The 24,903-nt window shown below is 37.6% G+C and overlaps 1 protein-coding gene across 1 annotated transcript; it reads right to left on the reverse strand.

Moving 5' to 3' along the window:
• Positions 1–670: 670 nt before the first annotated feature.
• Positions 671–4,070, reverse strand: LOC121323648 (insulin-like growth factor-binding protein complex acid labile subunit). Its single transcript, XM_041264825.1, has 2 exons — positions 3,942–4,070; positions 671–2,289 (listed from the first exon to the last, which is right to left on the reverse strand). The coding sequence occupies exon 2, from the start codon at positions 2,269–2,271 to the stop codon at positions 1,204–1,206; it is 1,068 nt and encodes a 355-aa protein (XP_041120759.1). The 5' UTR covers positions 2,272–2,289; positions 3,942–4,070; the 3' UTR covers positions 671–1,203.
• Between the last annotated feature and the right edge of the window lie 20,833 nt (positions 4,071–24,903).

Consider the following 24,903-nt stretch of genomic DNA (forward strand, 5'->3'; position numbering starts at 1 on the left):
AGCGTGTTTACACTTTTTCCACTTTTTACATTATTTGGTAAAGAAAGTTGGTTGGTTTTTCAGAGTCTGTTTTTCATTAATAATATACAGTTTGATATTCATGAGACTTTGTATATGTGTTGAAAAAGCAAGAGACGGTTTAGAGCATTTTCCCAAACATCAGACATGTTTTATGTAAGATTCTTCGAACACCTCACAAGTTGACGCTTTGTCAATAGGGCTTAAGTTCATAATTTAGAAAATGTAGCATGAGTAAGAAATATAGCTGAGCTAATGACAGAGCTAATGGCAACACTCTGGTGCACCAGCTGGACTGGAGATGTTTGAGAGCTGTATTGCACCCATAGGGGTGCTTTAAACTTCAGAGCCACCACGATGTGATGACTAAAACTGAAAATTATTCACAAAGTGAATGTAGACAACAAGCAGAAAACACTAGTTAAGATATATGTGATATTTTATACCCATACCAAATTGGTCAATAAAGAATTACGAGACAATGAACTATATTCTCAAAGCTTTTTACTCTAAATTATCATTAGCAGATTTTTTTTTTTTTGAAGGATTTGTAACACCAATTACAATTTTAAAATGAATTAAAAAACAACAACAACAACAACAACAACAACAACAACAACAACAACAAGATGACTTGCAAGCCTCAGAATTAAATGTGATTGTTTTTTTTTTACTTCTGGTTGAATAACTATATTGGATGTGATTTTCCTTTCTGAAAAAACAAATGTGCTCATGCAATTTGGAGTAAATTCAACACTTTAGAACATTGTAGATTATGATAGATTATACAACTGCTCTCCCATTGTTTTCTGTTGAGGTCAACAGTTCTGTTATTACTCAATAATGAGCCAACTGCTTGATACCATTGCTTAAAAAATTCACTCAGTGAACTACAATAACTATTTCAGACAAAGGTACACATATAAATCACTTTAAAAAGTAATATAGTATAATAGTGTAATGACATTGATGGGGCACGTTCAACATTAACAATAGACTGTAACATTCGCAATATGCTTATCCCTTCAGTTTTGAATAGCAATAGGTATTGTGGGACAAGAATGCAGGTCACCAGAGAACTGGCTGTCTATCGTGTTTAAAGGCATGAAGATTCATTTCAGACAAGGATATAATCATCATTAAATACAAAGAAATTGTATCTGTCCACATCTGGTCTGTCCACTCCTAGTCCTGGGAGCTGTAAGGCATGTCATTCTCCTCACTACAATGCTTGCCAGTGCTTTTCTTCCTGTTCCTCTCCGCCATGACAATGGCAGCCACTACAGTCACAATGACAGTGAAAGTGATGATCAGCACCACCATGGTCTCTCCGATGCACAGCCTATTATCCACGTCATCCAGCCTGTAGCCATTCAGCTGAGGAGGTTCTGTGCACGTCATGTTGAAATAGTCATCCAGAATGAGCCGCTGGACACTCTGAAGCTTTCTGAAGACCCTCTGGAGGTCACAGTCACAATGCCACGGATTATTGGCCAACAAGATATGAGTCCCGTAGGTCTGTATGCTGAGGAATGTCTTGAATTTGATGTTCTCCAGATGGTTATGGACCAGGTTGAGTAAAGACAAGCTGGTCAAGGAGGTGAAGACCCCAATATCAGTGCTGTTGATCTGATTGCTCTGCAGGTTTAGAACCTCCAGCTTCGGCAGCATGAAGAAGATCCCGTGGGGAAGGGCAGTCATGTTGTTGTCCTGTAGAGTCAGCCTCCGGAGATGGGTCATGCTGCGGAAAGCCCCATTCTCGATGAAGCTGATCCTGTTGCCTCTGATATTGAGCTTCTCCAGGTTCTCCAGGTGTAGGAAGCTATTGCTAAGCAAGGCCTTCAGTTTGTTTTCTGACAGTACTAGTTCCCTCAGAGAATTGAGACCAATGGAAAATCTGTTACCAAGAGCAGCCAGCTTGTTCCGGCTCAAATCCAGCTTTTGAATACTCTGGAGGGAAGAGAACGCTCCATCTGCGATGTGGCTGATGTTGTTGTCATTCATTAGGAGCACCTTCAGCCTCCAGAGGGGCCAGAAGGCCCTGACGGGAATAGTCGTCAGGTTGTTTCGGGATAAATCAAGGTGTTCTGTGTCCCAGGGAGTTGCGTTTGGGATGAAGGTGAAGGAAGAACTTGAGCAGTTGACAAATTTGAACATGTTGTGGAAGTCACATCCTTTCAGGCACGAGGGTTGAGGCACAGAGGTTGGGCTTGCAACGCAAAGTTGGAAGAGAAGCCAAAAATAGAAAGTCATCCTTGTCTTCTGTGGGGCCTTTAAAGACAACAAGACTGAGTGACAGCAATTCACAAACATACCATATGACAATCATATATTATTACTGTCCCCTGTTCATACTGATATATTTCAAATATATTTCTTTAAAAAATCACCTATGAAAAACATTATGCATTTATTTTGGATAAACAGTATTTTGAAATACATTAACATATGAAATGCTAATCAATATATATATATATTAAGGGTAAGGTAGCTTTTCAGTAGTCAGAGTACAGTTACATGGCAGAGGTGAGCCGCAAACAGGGTGAAACTTGTTTGGAGTTGCTGTACTAAAACGCTGTCAATGTAGAAGCCTTTTGGCGAATTTCACGTGATTTGATTGGCTCTTTTAATGTTGAATTTTGCATATCCTGATTACCCATAACCCATCTCTCTCTCTCTCTATCTCTCTTTCTCTCTCTCTCTCTCTCTCTCTCTCTATATATATATATATATATATATATATATATATATATATATATATATATATATATATATATAATATAATATATACATATACATACATACATACATACAGGCTAACTTCATTATAACATTGCTAACGAACCTTTGTTAAAACGAACATCCATTCTAACGATCCCAACAGCAAGAACCGATTTGTTCAATGCAAATTTGCCCTATTAGAACGATCATGTACAGGACTGACCCGGATACAAAGAACATTTAATGTATTCTGCATGTAAATGTTTTCTTTTAAACATACCTGTAGCAGGATGATTTCCCTGAACAGGGGGAAATTAGTGTTGGTGCAATTTATATGTGGAAACGGGTTTGTTTTGTGTGCTCTCTGGAGTTGTTGTTTGATCAAATTATTGTTTACAGATGGGCGATCAATTTAGACTTACTGCCTGCCTGTCTTCTGTATGCGTTACCATCGTTGGTAACGTCACATGACCCGTTTGTTTACTTTCTGTTTTGTGTCTTGCAATGCGGTTTCCCACACATGTAACACTAGTACCTTGTCACACTACCATTTACATGTTGATCAATGTGAAGGAATCTTTATAACAGTACTATACATTGATCTTCAATTCAAGTTTGTTTAATTCCTATTATAATTCCTATTATAGTGAACACCCTGATATAACAAACATTTCTCCAGGTCCCATGGGGGGTGAAGTTAGCATATATATATATAATGTAATAAATCTATTATTTTCCACATAGAATAAAAAATGCTTAATATTCAGTGCATACACTCCTCTACAGACAACAAGTAATAAATACAGTAAGACAGGAGATTGGGCAACTGTACTATTTAATCACATTCAGATTTCTTTTTATCAAAAAACAGTTAACTGTCCTCTACTCACATACATATAGTACATACATACATACATACAGGTATAAGTCTTAAAAAATAAACTTATTTTGGAGTTTAAAAAAGAGGAAATGTCCTATTCTGCATGTATTCAATTATTCCAAACCTTGCTGGAGAGTAGTGTACAGAAGGAGCACTGGTACTTCAGAAACAGTTCCCATTTCGCTGTGCTCTCCTTCAGACGTCAATAAAGCAAGTACATTTCAGTCAAACATCATTAAATATATTTGATTTGTACAGGACCAATGTTCAAATCAAAACATTTCTTAGTTAAAATGCATCCAAGCTTAGAACCAAGCCTTACCTTTTTAGTGCTGCAGTGATCTCCAGTATGCTGCGTCGTCTTTCAACAGAATGCATCGAGTGCTGGAAAAAGAGGCCTGCTGGCAGCTGGCTTTGAGGAGGACTGCTATTGTATGGAGGGTACCTGTTGAAATGTGAGAGAAAGGGAGAGAAAGAATGAATGTGTTAATAATTCAGACAGCTGGAGGCTGGGAGAGGTGCAGTGCCACCTGGCCAACCTGTGAGTGTTAAGGAGGTCTGAAAGATAATCCCATCCCGCTGCTGCTGCTGCTGTTCGTCAGCACTGTCACAACATCAGCTATTGATTGCTGTGACACCTTCATGCACAGGCTCCTCTGGAAAGGATGTCAAAGTGCAGTGCATAAACAGATGACAGACAGCAAAGTTGTTTTAATCCGGGTCTTTTGACAACCGTAAATAATAATCCCTGGCAATACACAGCAATGTGCATTGAACAGTGAAACCACAGGGTTCAGTCTTGAAATAGTAAACACAGTATAAACACACACAGAACACAAACACAAAGTCCAGAGTGAGTACTAACGTTCAAATGGTGAAATACAATTTATTAGTGAACCATAGTGCTGTCCAGGTTGGTGATGGCCTTAATGACAGTTCCTGGTACGTGTTGGCCATCGAACAAGAAAAAACGATTACAATTAGAATGACAAAACAAACAAACACTAAACACTCATGGTTGTTTTACAGTTCTTCAGCAGTTCTCTCACAACCAAAACAAAGGAACAGTTTGCTTGGCCATATCCACTTTTGTACCTTCAGCCACGGCCCCTTGGTTAGCAAGTGCAAACGCTTTTTCTCCAATCCGCGATTGCCACACTGCCTCCTGTCTGGGCGATGACTTTGTGTACTGTGGCTCTGCCCCCTTTCTAGATGGCCGACTTCCACCTTTCCCTGGAATGAATTGTCAGACCACCCAATCCGGGGCACTCTGTTCCCTTTACACAGCACCCTCACAGGTCAGGAGGGAGATTTATAACCAAGATTCATTCTTTCTTTGTCACATTGATATAAATAAACTTCTCTTAAGCACTCTCAAGGCATTTTGTGTCTCATTTTGTAATATTAACATGATTGTTTTTCCTTTTTACTTTAAAAAAAGAGGCCCATAAGTCTCAACAAACATATTCAACTTGCATAGGGAATATGAGCACAATTGTAATGGCTCCCCTACTGCATGTCTATTGACTGTTTATTAACATGGAACTGAACTTCAATAAATGAAATACTTATTTATGCCTTGCAATATAAAGCAAAAACAAATTTTCTACACGCTTATTTGTTTTTAATTTCCATGTCTATATTTTGTTGCTCTTTTACATGAAAAAAGTACATGGTTGTAATTGCTGCAGGCTTTTATGCAGGTGACCGTCTCCCTATTAGCAACAAATTAATCACTTAATTCGGGAGATGGCCCCCTTCTGTACAAGGTTTTTTTAATTAATGTGGACGGGCTTCTCATCCACACTGCAACAAATACAAAAACAAAACATATGGCCACGCCGTCAAAACAATAACACGGCTCTCGAAGTCATTTTTACAAATAACACATAAATCATAATACAAACACAAAATACAAAATAACATGACACAGGGGTGGAGGGGGAGACCCGTTCCAAGATAAATAAACACATTTAAATAGCAGGGCTTTTCAACCGCCTGCTACAATGCTAGATATTCTTTTGCACATATACTTGAGTTTTAGTATACTATGGTGTTAGGCTACAACAGTGACATAGGGAGATATAACTCAGGGCTGCTCAATAACACACACGATGTGCATGTTATATTCTGAAAATTACAGTTAGACCAAAGTGATTATTAAAAGTAAAACTTTAAGAAAATAAGTCAAGTAGACAAGCATAACCTGAGAATTCTAATGCGTGTTTTAAAGTTCTGTATGATACACCAAGGAAGGCACTAGCTGAAACATCTCTCTACTGGATTTAACTTCTAATGGTTTCACCTTAGATTTCTGTGGCTGCTTAATTGAAAAGCACAGGAAAGTGTAATAATGCACAGTAAAAGCACCGTAAAGCATACAAAAGCTTTGTAGGGTGAACTATGGTAAATGCATAGTATAACCATGCACAGCAAAACTGCAAAAATACCATTGTAAAGTTTAATAAGGATTGCTTGTATTTAAAAAAGAAATACTTCTGTGTTTCACTGTCTGGTAAAAGCAGGGTTAGTTTCTTTGACCTTTCTTAATGTTCTTACTGTCTTGTAATGCTACCATTTGTTATTCATCCCCTGAGAGCTCAATAAATGAAAGCATTCTGACTCTCCTGTGGAAACAAGCCAGGGCGTGCCCCTGAGAAACTCAAAGCAACAATAGAATAATATGTTTGGTTACTCATGCATACAGTACAGTATCACTGTATAAACCGGAAACAAATCATTTATATGGGTGTAGAATTAGTTCCTAACTCCCATGCCTATTTTTACTTTATTATTATTATTATTATTATTATTATTATTATTATTATAATATTAAATAATAATAATAATAATAATAATAATAATAATAATAATAATAATAAAGAGTTTAATCAGTTAATTGAATATTATATATGTTAAATTAAATACATATTTTTATTCTGTAGTTACCATTTACTACATGCGCTGCATGTATTATCCAACAGGCACTGTGTAATTACAGTGCAGCTACTCTAATGTACCTGTGTTTTGAATTGCATCCCAGTTATTAATGCATTTACTGAAACAGCTGTGTTTGTCCTGATATCTTACAATGCTATTTATCATCACGGTTTAACACTGCTTGCCATTCACAGATCAAAGTTATTAATATGAAACAGGGAAAGCCATCACACAAGCAACAGATTAGAGTTCATGTTTATTGTTGGTTAACAGAATAAGAACAAAACATATTGCATCTTCAGGGAAGCGCAGGAAAACGTAGCTTTGACTGGTACAGAGACTGATGGGCAAATAGGCTCTGGCTTCAGAGCTCAGCAAACAAGACTGTCATGAACATGGGCAGAGAGTTTGTGGGGGTGAGTGTGGGGGGGGGCATTGCCCCTTCAAACTGTTCACATAGCACCAAATGGCTTAAATGTTTTCAGTAATTTTACACAAAAAAATCCACCATACCTTTCACTCTCTACGCACCCGATGGCTACAACTGCTGCAACCCATCTACCTGTGCTGTCTGCTTTAGGTCCTGCCTCTCACACCAGCATCGCGAGATTTGTTACTGGCGGGGTAAGCTTTAGGAAGCAGCTACACAAGCTACTGCAACAACAATATGCAACCGTTTTATGAGACACTGAGTTACTGAGCTTCGACTAATTTAAAACAGTGAATTTCAACCTATTTCAAGCTGTAACTCGTCTAAGAAAATGACGATGCTATATTATTAGTCAAATTCTGATCGATCATACAATGGACGGTTAAATTAAACTGGTCTGCTTATTGATTCTTGTTAGCATTAGCTGCTTAATATGAAAAAGACTTAAGTAACAGCAAATGAAAAATTGCAGGGTGATTCATCAGCAAAAGTAAACTGTATTTGATTTCACGTATCTTGTCAACTTATGTAACACTGACAATTGCTAAAAAGGATTCGATAAGTAAAATAGCCCCTGCCCTCCCAAATGTAACACTCAAATTCCACCTATGGTCATGAACACATACTGTACAGCAGCACTAGCACAGAATACCATGCAAACAGTTCCTCCAGCACACCACCCCTGACTGGGCTGTTTGCAGTATTCTATGTTCACCTTCCTAGCAGGTGGATCAATTAACCAAATGCGTTAATTGCACAGCTAACTGACACCCCCCCCCCCCCCCCATTCCAGCCACATTCATACATGACTGCAATTAATGAAGTTAGGGGACAATTTTCATGGAGGTAGAGGGAATCAAAACCCTCCATCCATGACAAACTGCTACCAAAACACTAAATATTTTTTTTTTATCACATCAGATCTGCCTCAAGATTGTAGGCCTGCTTTCTGCAGCCAAGCAGTAGGGTTTAGAGCACACATCTTTTCCGTTTAACCTGTTTACATGATCACCCAAAACTATAGGCTAGACATAAGCTTTTTAAATTTCCATAAAGTGATGGCTCCTAAGGAGAAAAAAATATATATCACAAAAACACTAGCCACAAACTGAACAGAGTTTCACTTGATTCAGTAGGCAATGTGCATATATTATACATCAAATCCTAGTTTAGGAAAAATAATTAAATCGTGAGACATCGCTCTTACAATGTTATAAATCCTATTCTCAATCTTTTACTTAAGAGCAGGACTGCCAAGAGTCCCTTGTATCTTAGTCCTTGATCAGCCTCAGGCCTCCCGCATGTGGAGTTAGGCCAGGCTTGGATGGTTCTTTCTGGAACAGATACTTACTGTTTCAATACAACGATTACAAGCTAGACTTCCCTAGTGGAAGGGCTACTGGACCAGCAACATCCAGATGATTGTATTCTGAACTACCACATGACTATTATGAGACTCAAGCCAAGATACATTTTTCTCTGGTGAACCACAAATAATTTATTTTAAAAGAAAACATTCACACAGGTCAATGAGTGGTTCCTCATCCGTGTGGTGTGCAGGGTAAGTCATACAGCGAAGGTTCACGTCCTGGGTGTGCGAAGTCGTCGGTATTCGCTGGGGCTCTGGTGCTCCTGTGAGTTAGGGAGGTAAAACCGACAGGGACTGTTTCACCTCATCGCTCTACAGTGAACCCTGCTGACCCAGTGAGCTCAGAGCAGACCTGCAGGGACAGCCTTTGTCCACTAGAGGTTGCTCGCTGACATTCCTTCTCAAGTTCCTGGCTGTAAAAGGAAGCTGGCTTGGTCGTATGATTGGAGGACACCCATTGAATATTCAGGTCTCCTGAGCCATGTGGAGAATTGCTACAGTGAGGAAAAAAGCAATTGGGCATCCCAAATTGGGAGAAAATCGGGGGGAAAAATGACACACTAAATTTTTTTTATTAAAAAGAAAACATTCACACAAAACAAAAAATCACAGACCACAATATTTGATAAGTTGAAAAATAAATTGTAAATGATTTTACATTGTGATTTATCAGTGGTTGTTGTCAAACTTGTTGCTATCTTGCGGGGTTTGGCATGTGACTGTAGTCTGCACAGAAAGCACTCTTCTCTGAGAAAAACACAGTTTCTTCAGGGGACAATTTTTGGTACACCAGGAATTTACATCAAAGATAAAAATAAAAAATAAACAGTTTTTAAAAGAAAAAAACAAAGCTTGCTGCTAGGGAGTTATATAATTATTTAAATGTTCAAAGGGCCAAAAATAAACTAAACATTACATCAGAGAAATTACCCATCAACACTTACTGTATACCTATTTATTTTAAAGATATGTTCAAAACACTTGTTGCAAACACTTATAACTTTAGGGCTGGTTGTGTGTAACTCTCCCTCACTAGTATAAACAGCACTCAAATAAGCAATAGCAATTGTATTTAGTTACCTTTATTTCCAAAGCCCAATACATAATCAATACAATATGCCCCTTATAAAAGCTTACCACAGCAAATTTGCAAGGTCATTTTGCAGTTTTCTCATCCCTTTTAGTATAAGTTATCATGATTTGCCATGTTTATTAATATGCTTTACTATATCTGTATGGGCTTTACAATGCTTACCTATGCTTTATGCTTTTACTATGGCAAACTTTATATGGGATCAAGTGCAATACTTCTTCCTCCAGCAGTATTTGTAAAGAGGTTTATTTAGCATTTCAGTGTAACCACAGTGCAGTGTTCCACACATTGAGTAGCCCTTAGTCACATGGTTGCACAGTTTATCATGTTATCCAACCCTCAAGATTGAATGACTGTATTAATGCCTGGCTAGCCATTACTCCATACAGCTGTACTACTTAGTTTCAGTTGATAAGTTGATCTACTCTTGATTATTCTCCAGTCAACCCTGACTGTAATGCAAAAACATGCTGCATTTTCTACTCTGATGCATTATGATCATCAACAATTTACTCAAAGCCTCCTATAGTGTTTTCTACTATTATGACAATCTTGACTTGCACAAAGAATGAAAACATTGAGTGAAATCGCTCGCATCACTCAATTTTCAAGGTGTGGTATCAGAAGCATAATCAACAAGTACAGAGAAATATCATCTGTAACTGACAAACCCAGGACAGGAAGACTCAAAAGTTGTCTAACAAGGAAGAGCAATACTTGAAGATAATATCCTTAAGAAATAAAAAGATGACAAGCATTGAATTGACAATAGAATTGGCAGAAGGCATAGGTGTCGTTGTCCATCAAATCATACAGTCCTAACAATTCCACATTAAAAATCAACAGTTACATATTTGTCATAATTCCAGTACGTCATCTCCTCTGTCCATCTTGTAGATTTTGAAATTTAAATAAACAAAAATTTTAGTAGTAATCCGCCCCTAGTGATGACATTGTCAATTTGTGTGTATATTTGTTACAGCTGGAGAACAGGTTATGCAATTGTCATGCAACTTGTTTAAGTTATTGAGATTGTTAAATTCAAGGTATGCATAAACTTGTTTAAGTTAGATTCAAGGGATATATGAGGGGTGTCTCTTTGTCTGTCTGTTCATCCACCCATCTGTATGTCTCATTTACATTATAGAGTAGATTCGCAAATTGTGATTAAGCATGGCATTGCTGATTCTTATTTTATACTGTTCTGTACATACTGTTGATATACGTCATGGTAATCCACTTTGCCATCTTGCTGTACAACCATGGTGGGGGGTGGATGTTACTGACATATCTTTACAGAAATACTACCCTCTGATAACTGTTTTAATTGACATAGATATACATATAATTTTGTTAGATTAGTTTACTGGGCTACAGTTCTGAGTGGAATGATCTTCCAGACTTGTTTGCTGAATATATAGAAATTCCTAAGTATGATTTTATTGGGGCAAAGTCGTCCTTCAACCACCCATGAAATGCTGATATCACATGATAACACACAGACCCTGGAGTGTATTATTGCTGTTATTAAATGGGTGTGTTGTTGGTAAATAAAGAAGACTTTAAACATCTTTTTAATAATTTTGATTTGTGTAACCTTCCACTGAGAGAAACTTTGTTCCACAGTAACTAAAATTGTTAGCATAACAATGAACCATTTGATTTGAAACCATTTTGTATAATATTTTCTTTTTGGGGGCTTCAATTATAGTTTCTTGTTGAGGCTTTGTAGATATTGAACTGGGTGTTGCCATTCATTGTTTCAACATGTACGTATGTATGGGTTTGGTCAAGTAGACAGAGCTGCTGCTGCTGCTGTGACATTTTCATTTGTGGTTTGCTCGTTTGACAGGAGGAGGTTGAAGTGAATTTTCTTTATCTTCTGTTGCAGTGAGTATGCGCTAGACTTTTCGCTGCTTGAGAGTTGGGTGTCAGTAGCTTTTGTCGATATTGTTTTAAATGAATGTCAATGTTCTTTTCAGTTAGCCATTCTCGGAAAATGTTCATAGTCCAATTTGTCTGGCGCTTGGTGTTTTCCTCAGTAGTATTTATTTTTAGGATGTCTAAATCTGCTTCATTTGCCCCAGTATGGCAAGACGTTTTCTTTTTCAATGTTTTCAGCTGCGAAACTTCTGTAGTTAATCTCAGGGATTGCTGTCATACTGACTGACTTAAGTGGTTTTGTTTACCCAGGCATACAGTTACAGTTGGCGTATTAATTTTGTTTACTGTGATGAGGCCGATTCGGAGAAAGAAGTTCCGTAGTGTTGTGTTATCGCCAGATATCTAATGACTAGGGAGAAGGTCTCAGCCAATCAGAATCTTATATTTTCACCAATTGTTTCTACCCATATAATAATAAGATTTATAATAAGTTAGAATTTTTCCTCTAACCACATCTAAGTCATTTTTCCAGAAACAAAAAAGACCCATGTTTTAACTATCTGACAGTAACCGGACAAAAGCAGTGAACAGTGGCTTCCATGTTCACTTGATTGGGAAAAATAAATCCATTTAACCACTAAAGCAGTGAATCAAGTAATTCTCGATTGTGACTGTATCACTACAATGAGTTCTTTTATGTTAATACGCTGTAAGTGAGATGTCTCAATCTGTCTTTTTGGGCGAGAGGACTGTGAAGCAAAGATGAATGAATCTGGCTGCTACTCAGATTGTGTGAAATGTCATCTCGTACACCAGTGGATATCAAACTGGGATCCGGGTACCCCTGGGAGGCGCAAGATGGTTTTAGGAGGGAGGTAGGACATACAGAATTGTTCTCTCCGAAAATGATCTTCACAAAGCCACGTTAAATTTATTTTCATGAAAACCAATATACTATTTTGAATGTAACACTTACTACCTACAGCACCTATCAGTGTCTTTATTTCCAATGCCTGTGCTTACAGTATGTACTATTATCCAACAATAGAGGTTGACTGTTAGGGTCGTTAGTCAGGATGCCATGAGTGGACATGAGCCGAGAAAGTTTGTGAACACCTTTTATACAAACAGAGCCTCCTCTCACACAATGTATTAACCTATTATAATTCCCTGAAACAAAGACTATACTTCACATTTAAATTAAAAGTGTTTTTGGTTTTACTTGAAAATTGTGTTCTATGCATGAAACATAAAAAAAAAAACATTATCCCCAAACTCCTAACAATGGAAAGAGATTGTAGGTAGCTTGAGATCTTTGTTGTTGTTTGGCTGAACAAGCATGCGTAGTAACCAACTGAACAGGATAAAAGTCATCTTTGCGATGTACTAAAAGATGCTTCATTGGCATGTTCATTCACAGGATGGGGATGGGTACCCTCTGTCCAGGAAAAAGATGAACATTCTGCAACATGATTGGTTGAAATGTTTGTAGCATGATATTCTATAATATCAAGGACAAGGTATGGCACAGAAATCGCTGATTCTTCTTTGTGTGCAAAATAAACCCCCTACCTACCCCCGTGTGTCACTCACTCTCTGGCTGTCCTCAGTACAGTGCCCAAACTTAAATTCAGCCCAATCCAGTGGGAAAATAAAGAAAGAAATAAAGAGATAAGGAAACTACCTGTAGAAGTGTGTCACAGGTGAAATAAGGGATGACAATATGACTCAAAGAATAATGCACATCTTTTTCTTTTTTCCATCTCCGATTGGTTTATTCAAGGTCCACCCATATCATCCCACCTGGGTGACAAAGGAAGAAGAATGCTAGTTGAAACTAATTTACAGTAGAGCCTCTATGTGCTGTCAATTCAGGAAGATTATAAACATAACTTTACATGAGGTACAGACAAAGGGAAGCAACAGCGCTGAAAAGGGGTTTATGAGAGGCAGATGAATTTATAATCTGCTCCTCGAGACTGGGCTATAGGGAAATTAAATACGTCACAACAGTTTCTGCAATTTGAAAGGCAAATGTTCTCATTCATGGAATGAGTGAAGACTTGTGTTCAGGATGGATTTCAAAACCAAAAGGCCTGTCAATGAACGCTCAGGAACACAACAGTACAGCTGATATCATGTTCAGGAAACACAATCGTATTCCTTTAAATGGTACAGAGCACCCTGCAGTGTTTTACAAAATCGCAGCAATATATTTTTCAACATAATCCTATTTTTTAAAATATAATTGAACTTGCAAGTGTATTTCCATATTAATAATTATTTATTATTAATTATTTTATACAAGTCATGGTGTTTCTAGGTCATGCTCCTTCCTGGAACAATGCTGGTGCTCTGATTTAAATTTGGGGGAACAGAAAACAAGCACTATTGCAGGTGGGAGCATGATGGAAACACTGCACTGCTTAAAAAAGAAATTCTCTTTCTGGTTTCTCTGGACTAATCAGCTGATTGCTGAAGCAAAACATTTCATTCTCCGGGCAACTTCTCTCACAGACATGCCGCCTTCAATCATGCAACCAGGTGATCTTCATTACTCAAGCGGGGCATGGTCATATCTTTTGCTGTTCTTGCATTAATTAAAACAATGTCTTTTTGAATGGCTATTTATACAGATTCTTAATCAACTAACTTTGGCAATTTTAACTCAACTCAAATAACAAATACTGGGCATCTGGCATTTTATGAAATCACATGACTATTTTGTTATCCCAAGGAACAATAAAAGCAGATCGAATGCATGAAAAACGCAAGCCAAGTCAGTACAAACAATTGGGACAACCTTGACTCCCACTGCTTGGTACTGGCCAAGTTTTCCCCAATTGTTTCTTCTAACTTGGCTTGTGTTTTTGATATCTCCACTTTACATGGCTGGGCACTTTTGATAACTTGACATAACTTTTTTTCTCACTTCCAATGTGTTTCTGTTTCAGATAGTAAATAATTCAGCAGTATTTTAGTGTAGCAGGATTGAGGAATTAGTGGGACTCCAGAATAAAGTCTTTTGAACCATTCAGCCCAGCAGATGGTGCTCACCTCTAACATGAAACAATGCCTGTTTAATCAAGCCCAGCTGTGCCTGCTTCTCCTCCTCTGCACAGCGTGTGGAGAGAGGTTTTCATGCTCGATATGATGACAAAAAGCATACAGTACTAGAGGGCTAATGATCTAGCATTTAATCTCTGGATGCCTGGGTTTGAATCCAGCAAGTGAAATGAGTTTGTTGGGCTTAAATTAGCAATCCAGTCTGCTTCAGTCATGTAAAGAACAAAGCACACTTGTATGAAGCTATATATATATATATATATATATATATATATATATATATATATATATATATATATATATATATATATATGCCTGGTTTTATTTTGTTGGTTCGTTTTGCTTATTCGTAGTAACAGGCATTTAAAATGATTAACTTTGAGGTTTGACCTTCACTGCTAAGCATAATTTGCATACAGGCATCAATTGAGTCATTGAGTCATTTCATCTACAGAATTTAGAGAGACATTCTAACTGGGGATGTGTCACAGAGACGGCCGAAGTGGGCGGCGTCAGAACCAGGAAAGGTAAGGCAATACACAAAACACAGGACGGATGAAATGAAGTGATGAAGACGCCTGTTGGCGCCGGTTTAATACAAAATAAAAGGTTTAACAAACACGAAAAACACAGGACACGGCACTCTATGCCAAAATAAATAGACAAACGAAAACAGACTAAACTTAACAAAACGGTGCACGCACAGACACTGACAAACACGGTGAGCGGATACTTTCTCCTCTTATCATTACTACTACTCCTGCTTATTTCCTCCGTCTCCAATCCCGTTCTCCGCTCACCGAACACCCAACCACCAGTATGTGACAACGTGCATCTATATATACTATTGTGCTGGGATTCAATTACCAATTAATTATTCACTTGAATCCCAGCACGTGAATTAATAAAGTGCAATTCCCCGTGCTCACATATTACTACATTTTACTTGCACGTGAAGTGCTGTGCAATCCTCGTGCCTAAATACACATATACATTTTTAAACACTCGTGTTACACAGACCCGTTTATATCCCGTGTACCAATGTCTATACACCAACATTTAAACACACCACACGCAACACATAACAGATAATATACACAGGGGCGGGCACTTTGTTACAGGATGACAGTCCCAATTCAAACTGTGAGCACTTCTTCAAAGGAGAGCTAACCAAATATGTAAAATCCATTATCTTACCTCGTATTACCAATAGCAGCCTTAGAATGTCCAGTTTTAATGGAGTGCAAAGTAATACCTCATTTCCATTGTCAAGCCAACTTGAGTACATGCCCTATCCCCCCCCCCCCCCCCCCCCCCCCCCCCCCATGCTGTGTTTCCATGTTTTTGTAACACTCAAGTTGGCCTCCAATTCGACCGCATAGCCGAGTTCTTTGGTACCATTTCAATATGCAGGCTGGGCCGAGTTAATTCAGGCCAAGCAGAAAATATGTCACCTATCATGGTATCACTGGTCTTAGCAAAAATCTCTATGAAAGCCAGTGTCAGTTGCAAATTACTGTTAGAAAAAATAAATACTAATAGCTTATCTGTAATTTAATTCTGTAAAAAATACTAACATGACAGCTCATTATGCAACGTGGAATCATGATGAAAAGTTATCACTGATTACTGTTTGGGGAGATCGGGTCATTCAAAGTCAGCTTCAAGGATCTTTTCAAAATCAAAAAGTATTTCAAAATTTAAGTTCTACTTTCTATTGGTGTGAGTAGGAATGCGAAATCAAGGACAACAATAACAAAGGCAGAAACGATCTCAAAACATTCCACTATTATGGCAGATCAGATGCAATTTTAGGACACTGTCCAATATCACAAGACAGTCTGCAATGAATTTTCTGGCAAAGTTTCCATTGCCGTGTTTGGTGATAACAATGCTACAATGTCAATAACGATGACACAGTAAATCTGGTTACCTGGTTACTATCTGGCCACCTTGGTAACATGAGTGAGCCTTGTCCAGCTCAAGTAATAACTTGAGGAACTCAGGAAACCCTGGAAACGCTATTTTTTTTTAGCCAACTGGCATTGTGCCTCAACTTGAGTTTTGGAAAATTCAGGCTAATCTGGGAGCATTTGAGTAAACTCGAGTTGCCTTGACTATGGAAATGAGGTATAAGGATTTATTGTCTATTTCTTCCCTCTAATTAGCACTAGCAACATTAACATTGGTCCCCTATATAAACAACTGCTAAGAGGGGTTTGAAACTATTTATTATCTCTTATTAGCACCAGCAACATTATCACTGCTCCCTCTTTAAGGAGTGTTAACTAAGGTTGTAAAATCAATTTTCTGATCACTTATTAGCAGAAAGCTTTAGAAATGTTATCACTGCTCCCCAAGGTTTTCAAAACCACTTCTTACCTCTCATTAGCACTGGCAGTATTAGTACTTCCCTGTGTACTGAGGCTCTGTTTTATCCATGTTTTATTTTAATCTTAAATCGGGGACACAGATTTTCACATGCCACACTATAAATGTAGTATGTTTAAACTGCTGCTTTCAGGAACATTCTGACTTCCTGTGTCAGTCTCAACCTCATGGTAAAGCAAATCTGAATGGAAACCTGCAGGACTGGCCTTGGTCCTCCAGGGGTTGGTAGCTCACTGACATTCGCTCTCAAGTTTCTGGGGATAAACTGGGGGCAATTGGCTTGGTCATGGGATCGGAAGATGCTCACGAAACCTTCAGTACTCCTGAGCTGTTCTGGGGAGTTGCCATGGCGAAGGAATGTATTTGGACATTCTAAATTGAGGAGAAAATATAGAACTTTTAGCAATGAGTTTTACTGGCCAGTCTCTTAGTAATGCTGGTAAGGTAGAAAAAATAAATCAGAAAAGTTATTTGCACACAGGGGCATGATTTCCATTAATGTAACAGAAAGTAATCTCAATTACTTTACCTTTGAATCTGAAAGGTAATCTAATTACATATTAATATTACATTTTTAATACCTTGCTGTAACTAAAGCTAAGGTTTACAATTTTAGAAAAGCAAACTATGAAGGTATGAAACAGAGGCTAACAGAAGTAGATTGGAGTAAAATAGAAAAAACACCCACAGAAGAAGGATGGTTGTTCTTCAAAAATGTAGTACTAGAGGCGCAAAACAATTATATCCCTAAAGTAAACAAATCTAAATGTAAAACTAAATTGCCAAAATGGTTTAATAGATCAATTAAAAAAAAATATTCAGCGAAAAAAGGCACTTTACAGAGCATTAAAAAAGGACCAAAAAGAAAGTACGCAGAAAGAGTACATGGAACTGCAAACGCAAGTCAAAAAGGAAGTTAGAAAGGCCAAGAGAGAAATAGAAATGAACATTGCTAAGGGAGCTAAAACCAATTCCAAAATGTTTTTCCAATATTACAACAGCAAGCGAACACTCAAAGAGGAGATTAAATGTTTAAGAGATACAAATGGAAAAATCGTAGATGAAGACAAAAAAATAGCAAATATATTAAATGATTACTTTTCACAAGTTTTTACAAAGGAAGATACTGACAACATGCCCCACATGTCATCCAGTTCCTATCCAGTTTTAAATAACTTTAGCATAACTGAGGCAGAAGTGTTAAAGGGACTAGGAGCTCTTAAAATAAACAAATCCCCTGGGCCAGATGAGATCCTCCCAGTAGTACTCAAAGAAATGAAAGAAGTAATTTACAAACCGCTAACCAAGATCATGCAGCAGTCTCTTGACACAGGGGTGGTACCGACAGACTGGAAAATTGCAAATGTAATACCGATCCACAAAAAGGGAAACAAAACTGAACCAGGTAACTACAGACCAGTAAGCCTGACTTCTATTATATGCAAACTTATGGAAACTATAATAAGATCCAAAATGGAAAATTACCTATATGGTAACAGGGTCCTGGGAGACAGTCAACATGGTTTTAGGAAAGGGAGATTGTGTCTAACTAACTTGCTTGATTTTTTTGAGGATGCAACATCGATAATGGATAATTGCAAAGCATATGACATGGTTTATTTAGATTTCCAGAAAGCTTTTGACAAAGTCCCGCACAAAAGATTAATTCTCAAACTGAATGCAGTTGGGATTCAAGGAAACACATGTACATGGATTAGGGAGTGGTTAACATGTAGAAAACAGAAAGTACTGATTAGAGGAAAAACCTCAGAATGGAGTGTGGTAACCAGTGGTGTACCACAGGGATCAGTATTAGGTCCTCTGCTATTCCTAATCTACATTAATGATTTAGATTCTGGTATAGTAAGCAAACTTGTTAAATTTGCAGACAACACAAAAGTAGGAGGAGTGGCAAACACTGTTGCAGCAGCAAAGGTCATTCAAAATGATCTAGACAAGATTCAGAACTGGGCAGACACATGGCAAATGACATTTAATAGAGAAAAGTGTAAGGTACTGCACGCAGGAAATAAAAATGTACATTATAAATATCATATGGGAGATACTGAAATTGGAGAAGGAATCCATGAAAAAGACCTAGGAGTTTTTGTTGACTCAGAAATGTCTTCATCTAGACAATGTGGGGAAGCTATAAAAAAGGCTAACAAGATGCTCGGATACATTGTGAAAAGTGTTGAATTTAAATCAAGAGAAGTAATGTTAAAACTGTACAATGCACTAGTAAGACCTCATCTTGAATATTGTGTGCAGTTCTGGTCACCTCGCTTTAAATAAGATATTGCTGCTCTAGAAAGAGTGCAAAGAAGAGTGGCCAGAATTATTCCGGGCTTAAAAGGCATGTCATATGCAGACAGGCTAAAATAATTGAATCTGTTCAGTCTTGAACAAAGAAGACTACGTGGCGACCTAATTCAAGCATTCAAAATTCTAAAAGGTATTGACAGTGTCGACCCAAGGGACTTTTTCAGCCTGAAAAAAGAAACAAGGACCAGGGGTCACAAATGGAGTTTAGACAAAGGGGCATTCAGAACAGAAAACAGGAGGCACTTTTTTACAATTGTGAGGGTGTGGAATCAACTCCCCAATAATGTTGTTGAAGCTGACACCCTGGGATCCTTCAGGAAGCTGCTTGATGAGATTTTGGGATCAATAAGCTACTAACAACCAAACGAGCAAGATGGGCCGAATGGCCTCCTCTCGTTTGTAAACTTTCTTATGTTCTTATGTTCTTATGTTACTTGTGACAGGGTGCCGTGTTTATTTATTTATCTATAAGGGCCTGAAAATTATTATAGTTCAGTTATGCTCAGATGGATTCTGGAGGGAAAAGTAGCTAGAGGGAATGGAAGAAGAGACTCAAGAGAAACGGTGTTATCATTGTGGTAATCTGGACAAATACAACGTTTTTGCCCAAAGAACCAGGCTTCCTCTAAAAGAAAACCAGATAACCTGTCCTTATTGACAGTGAACTTTATGTTTAAAACTGACATCAGGGAGAATCAGTAGAAGACTTAGGAAGTCACTAGACTTTAGTTAAAACTAACCTGAACAGAAAACTAGTAGGGGTTACCTGTGAAAAATTTAAAGATGAAGATTAATGAGGAGGAGTTACAGATGAACGTGGGCTTGGTTAAAAACTTACTCTATCCAGTAATACTGGGTCAAGACATTCACATCTTTACTGACTTGATGAGTAATGACCTTTTGTTGTTTCAGATGTCACACGTAAAAACTCACACCTGGAGGAGGAAGAACTTTTGATCTTTTCTCCAGATATCTTTGAGGGAGGGTGGAAACAACATCTCACAAAGGGAGAAAAGAAAAGGGCTGAAAAGTTGAGATCTGCAGCATTACTATTGAGACATGCGATTAAAAAAATAAACAGACCACCCTGGCACATTGCTCAGAAAAGTGATCTGATTACTCATAACCCAGCTGCCAAACAACTGAGCCTTGGAAATGTTTTAACAGTAATGTTATAAGGCAGTTAAACTTAAGTGATCCCATTTAGACTCCTCTGTAGGGCACTGATTTCAGCTTGGTCTGTGGTATGTATGATAATGATTATGAAAATAATTCATTTTTGTGTGCCGTCCATCTGGCCCTTTTCAAAAACACTACATTCATTGCAATTAAAAGGAAAAGAAATGCACTTATAACCATTCATATTGTGAAATCCTCCTTAAAGATTTCCTGTTGTTGAACTGAATACAGTTTTAAGCTGACCATGTATGAAAACATGGTGGCATTTTTCTTTGGAGAAAATAGTTATCCTTAACTGTTGCCATCCTTTGAATGAGGTCATTACATGTGTATTTTATTATCCAAATAACATCAAAGTACTGTATACAGTGGCTTGCGAAAGTATTGACCCCCCCCTTGGCATTTTTCCTATTTTGTTGCCTTACAACCTGGAATTAAAATTGATTTTTATTTGGATTTCATGTAATGGACATACACAAAATAGTCCAAATTGACGAAGTGAAATGAAAAAAATAACTTGTTTAAAAAAATTCTAAAAAATAAATAACGGAAAAGTGCGTGCATATGTATTCACCCCCTTTGCTATTAAGCCTCTAAATAAGATCTGGTGCAACCAATTACCTTCAGAAGTCACATAATTAGTTAAATAAAGTCCACCTGTGTGCAATCTAAGTGTACATGACAGTAAGTATTCAAATTATGGAACTGGCCCCTGGGTGTCTGTGAGCTGCTGAGGGACGAGTAGGAATGAGCACTCTTTCAGACCCCTTATACAAGTGTACCACAGTAAAGGATACAGTTTTACTGATTCCTTGTCATTTTATAAAGCAAACATGTTCAGTAAAGGGTGCCAAATCTGAAAGTCGTCACTTAAGAAGTCACCACTTAATAAATCACACAGCTTTATCTGAAGACTGCTGTTGGATAAACCTTTACTGAGTAATCAGCTGCAAATTACATATTTGTCCCTTACCTGTTTTTATAGATATTTTTTCTACAATTAAACAAATACTATTAATACAGTAGAACTTGTCATATACCATCCTGTAAGATATCATACCCTCTATTAACCGATAACTCATTTATAAATACTGCTACCAGCTGAACGGTACTGATGAAAACTAATCAATGCACATTTTATCACGGGTCTAAATAGTAAATTCAGCTCTTAGCAGGACAGAATGGATTCAATTGCAGATAAAAAATAAATAAAAGACAGTGTGTTTGAAAATTCAGTTTCTCTTTTTACAAGCTGTCATTTCACCTAACTGCCCAGTTTAACCATGTTAAATAAAAGAAAACAAGAAAGCAAGGAATTTAACATAATTACAGTGCTGTTAATAAGCTGAAACAAGATTTCTTTTTGAAAAAAAAACAAAAAACGTTCAGATTATTTTGGCATAGACTGAGAAAACACGGTACAAACTGTTTCTGGAATGCTGTTTTGTAAACGGCCAAATACTGTATTACAGTGCTTTGTTTTGCAGTCATGTTCTCAAATTGTCTTTGTTTAGTATACATATAGCACCATACTTCTGTGTTTTGGACACACTGATGGATCTGCCATTGTTCATTTACAAAGCCCTGCGGCAAAGTGATTTGCAGTGCGCAGGTGTAGAGATGATGCAGTGCTCAAGACAATGACAAACAAGAAATTACTGGTGAAACTGTGGTTTATTTATAATCCAAAGTCTGATGACAACAGTAAAGAATAATGAGAACTGGCAATACATAACGATGTGTATTGCTCAGTTAAATCCACAAGTTCAGTCTCGAAACAATAAACACAGTATTTAAACACACACATTTAATACAAACACAGTCGCAAGTCTAAAGTGGGTGCTGTAGTGCTCATGGTGAAAATACAATTTATCGTGAACAAGTACAGTGTTGTCAGGGTTTTGTGCTGGCCGGTAGCGACAGCTCCGGATCGTGTTAGCCTTCTAATAACAACAAACAAGTAGATTATAGACAAAACAAACAAAACACTCACAAATCACGATAACAATTATTTTCTTCTTCTGTTTCAGCGTTAACCATTCAAAGGAACAGATCACCTTGTTATGTCCCCTTATGTACTGTCAATCACAACCCTTGGTTAACGATTGCAACTACTCCTCCAATCCGCTGCTGCCACATCGCTTCTCTTCCGGGTAGATGACTTGGTGTATCATAGCTCCACCCCCTTTCTGGCCAACTTCCACCTAACCCTGGGAATTAATTGTCTGGCCATCTAGCCCAGGGCACTCTGTTCCCTTTACACAGCACCCTCACAGGCTGTGAGGGAGATTTATCACCAAGAATCATTTTGCCTCTGTCACAGCCAATGTAATATGACAACGCCCTCTGAGATACGATATTTGGACATAGCCAGTGGACCCCTGGAACCAATTAAATAGATATGTCAAGTTCTACTGTATCTGTGTTGATCTTACTTTGAGTTCTGGAGCTGTTCATCAGTCCTAGCTGCCTGCCATAGACATATGTAACACAGGCTACATCAGTGTCTTTTTTTAATATGCACCGGTACCATTTACTGCACAGCAAAACAAAATAAAACGTGATCCAAAGTGACAGATCAGAGGAGGGTTCTGGCTCTTACACCTTTGAAGACAGTCTAGCTGATCTAGTCAATGTAACTGAACAAAAGAGGAGCTTCAGCTCTGAGTCTGACTTCAGACGAATCAGCCATTTCTTGATTGGCCACTGTAGCTGTGCTGTTAAGGGGCACCTTTGTGATGTTTCTTTATTCAAACTGTACTTTGTCATGTTATTGCAGTGTAACTGGATTTGGAATCCCAATGAAAGTGAATAGCAGAGAGATTCCACTTGGTATAAAATTGCTGTGTTATGTTAAACTTTATCTGCCCATTGTTTTTCAATATAATGCTTATGAAAAACATTTTAAAGCTAGAGTATGACTGCTTTGGAGTTTAGCCCAGCTTTGTTTACCTCCTTTGGGCAACCTCATTGATATGAGTTTTCCACGCAAATTCACAGCTTGTCAAAGATAATGCAGTTAAATAAATTATCATTTGAGAATAAGGGTTAGCTAGAGGTGAACTGAATCTCTGACTGTCTAAAGAAGCTACTTCTGGTCACCCTGGCAAGACAGCAATGGAAGTGTCTGTGATGGGAAACATTTAGACATTAAACAAAGTCTTGAGGATCAGCTACAAGCACAGTTAAAAAAATAAATAAATAAAGTTGGAGAATTTGAGAACTGTGATGTTTAACACAGGGAAGACTCATAGAAATAAACATTTTTTTTTTTCCAGCTGTGAAACTTTACACTGTTCTATACAAATCTGTGTAGACACAGTAACTAGCTGTCCCTCTACATTTTAGGATGTTTTCAGTAATCGAGGAGGTTCTCTTTGCAATTGTTATGTTTTTTTTTCCTCGTTTCTTGTGTCTGAGTCAAAGTGTTTTTTTACCCGAGTCCAGGAACTGTGTTGCAGTTCAAATTGCCTGCCGTATGCATGTGTAACACAGACTACATTAGCTAAAGTGATATTATAGGAGCCAGACACAGCTCCAACTAGTGGTTTGCTATTTCTGTATGTTGTATTCCTGTCAATGAACAGCAGAGAACTTCAGTACCAGTTCTGCATTATATTACAGATTGTTATTGCATGATTACTAGTGATGGGCACCAATATTGATATTTTGATATATCATTTGATAGCGATAATAATTTCCATATTGCGAAATCATGGGATTTAAAAAACCTTGTGTGCTGCAGAGACAGAGTTTTTATTGCTAATACTACTAAAAATGCAAACACGGTATAATCAAGTTTATTTTTTACTTACCAAGTAAAAAATAAACTTGTCATTGTCAGTCTTGTCAGCAAAAAACACCACAAACTAAGGGATTATTTAACCAATTTATTCCATTGATTGCTGTACCAAATGCTACTTGCATGCTGCATTAAGTTTGGCACTATTGGCCATCTGTAAAGTGTTGCAGTGTTGTGCCGAATTGTTTGATATTGCAATTGTGTGATTATATTTTTCTGTGTTTTATCAAAATACGTGCACGATATTGATATCAAATTTTCATATTGTTGCCCACCCCTAGGGATGTGGAGTCGATCCCAAAAGAATCAAATCCTGATTCCGTTACTTCCAAGTATGGAATTTGATTCTGTTTTTGGCATCACAGATAGTCGACTCCAACTCATAGAATGGAATGTTACACATTATATTGAACTAAAATATAATATATTACACTAAGTTTTTATTTTATTATAATTAATAATAAATTACTATTAGGGGTGCGATTTTGTCATGGTAGTCACGGCAGTCAGGGACCCATGAAATTTGATATTTGTCTTTTGAATTGGTTTCAGTTCAAAGTTAAGCAGTTAGCAAATGTCAAATAAAGGTAAATACCTACAAAGTGGTGAAATTAAGTTCTAAGCAACTAGCAGAGCAATATCCCAAACAATTTAATGAGACCAGTGATATAAGCTTTAAGGAGAAACAAACTTAAAATGAACCAAAGTCTTTTGTACAGACAATATACCTCTGCATACACTTGATAATTGAAACCTAAAGTCAGAGTGGTTCACAGTTCTGCAGAAGCACGAACCCCAATTTGCA

Source organism: Polyodon spathula, chromosome 11, assembly GCF_017654505.1.
Source record: "Polyodon spathula isolate WHYD16114869_AA chromosome 11, ASM1765450v1, whole genome shotgun sequence".
Taxonomy (NCBI): domain Eukaryota; kingdom Metazoa; phylum Chordata; class Actinopteri; order Acipenseriformes; family Polyodontidae; genus Polyodon; species Polyodon spathula.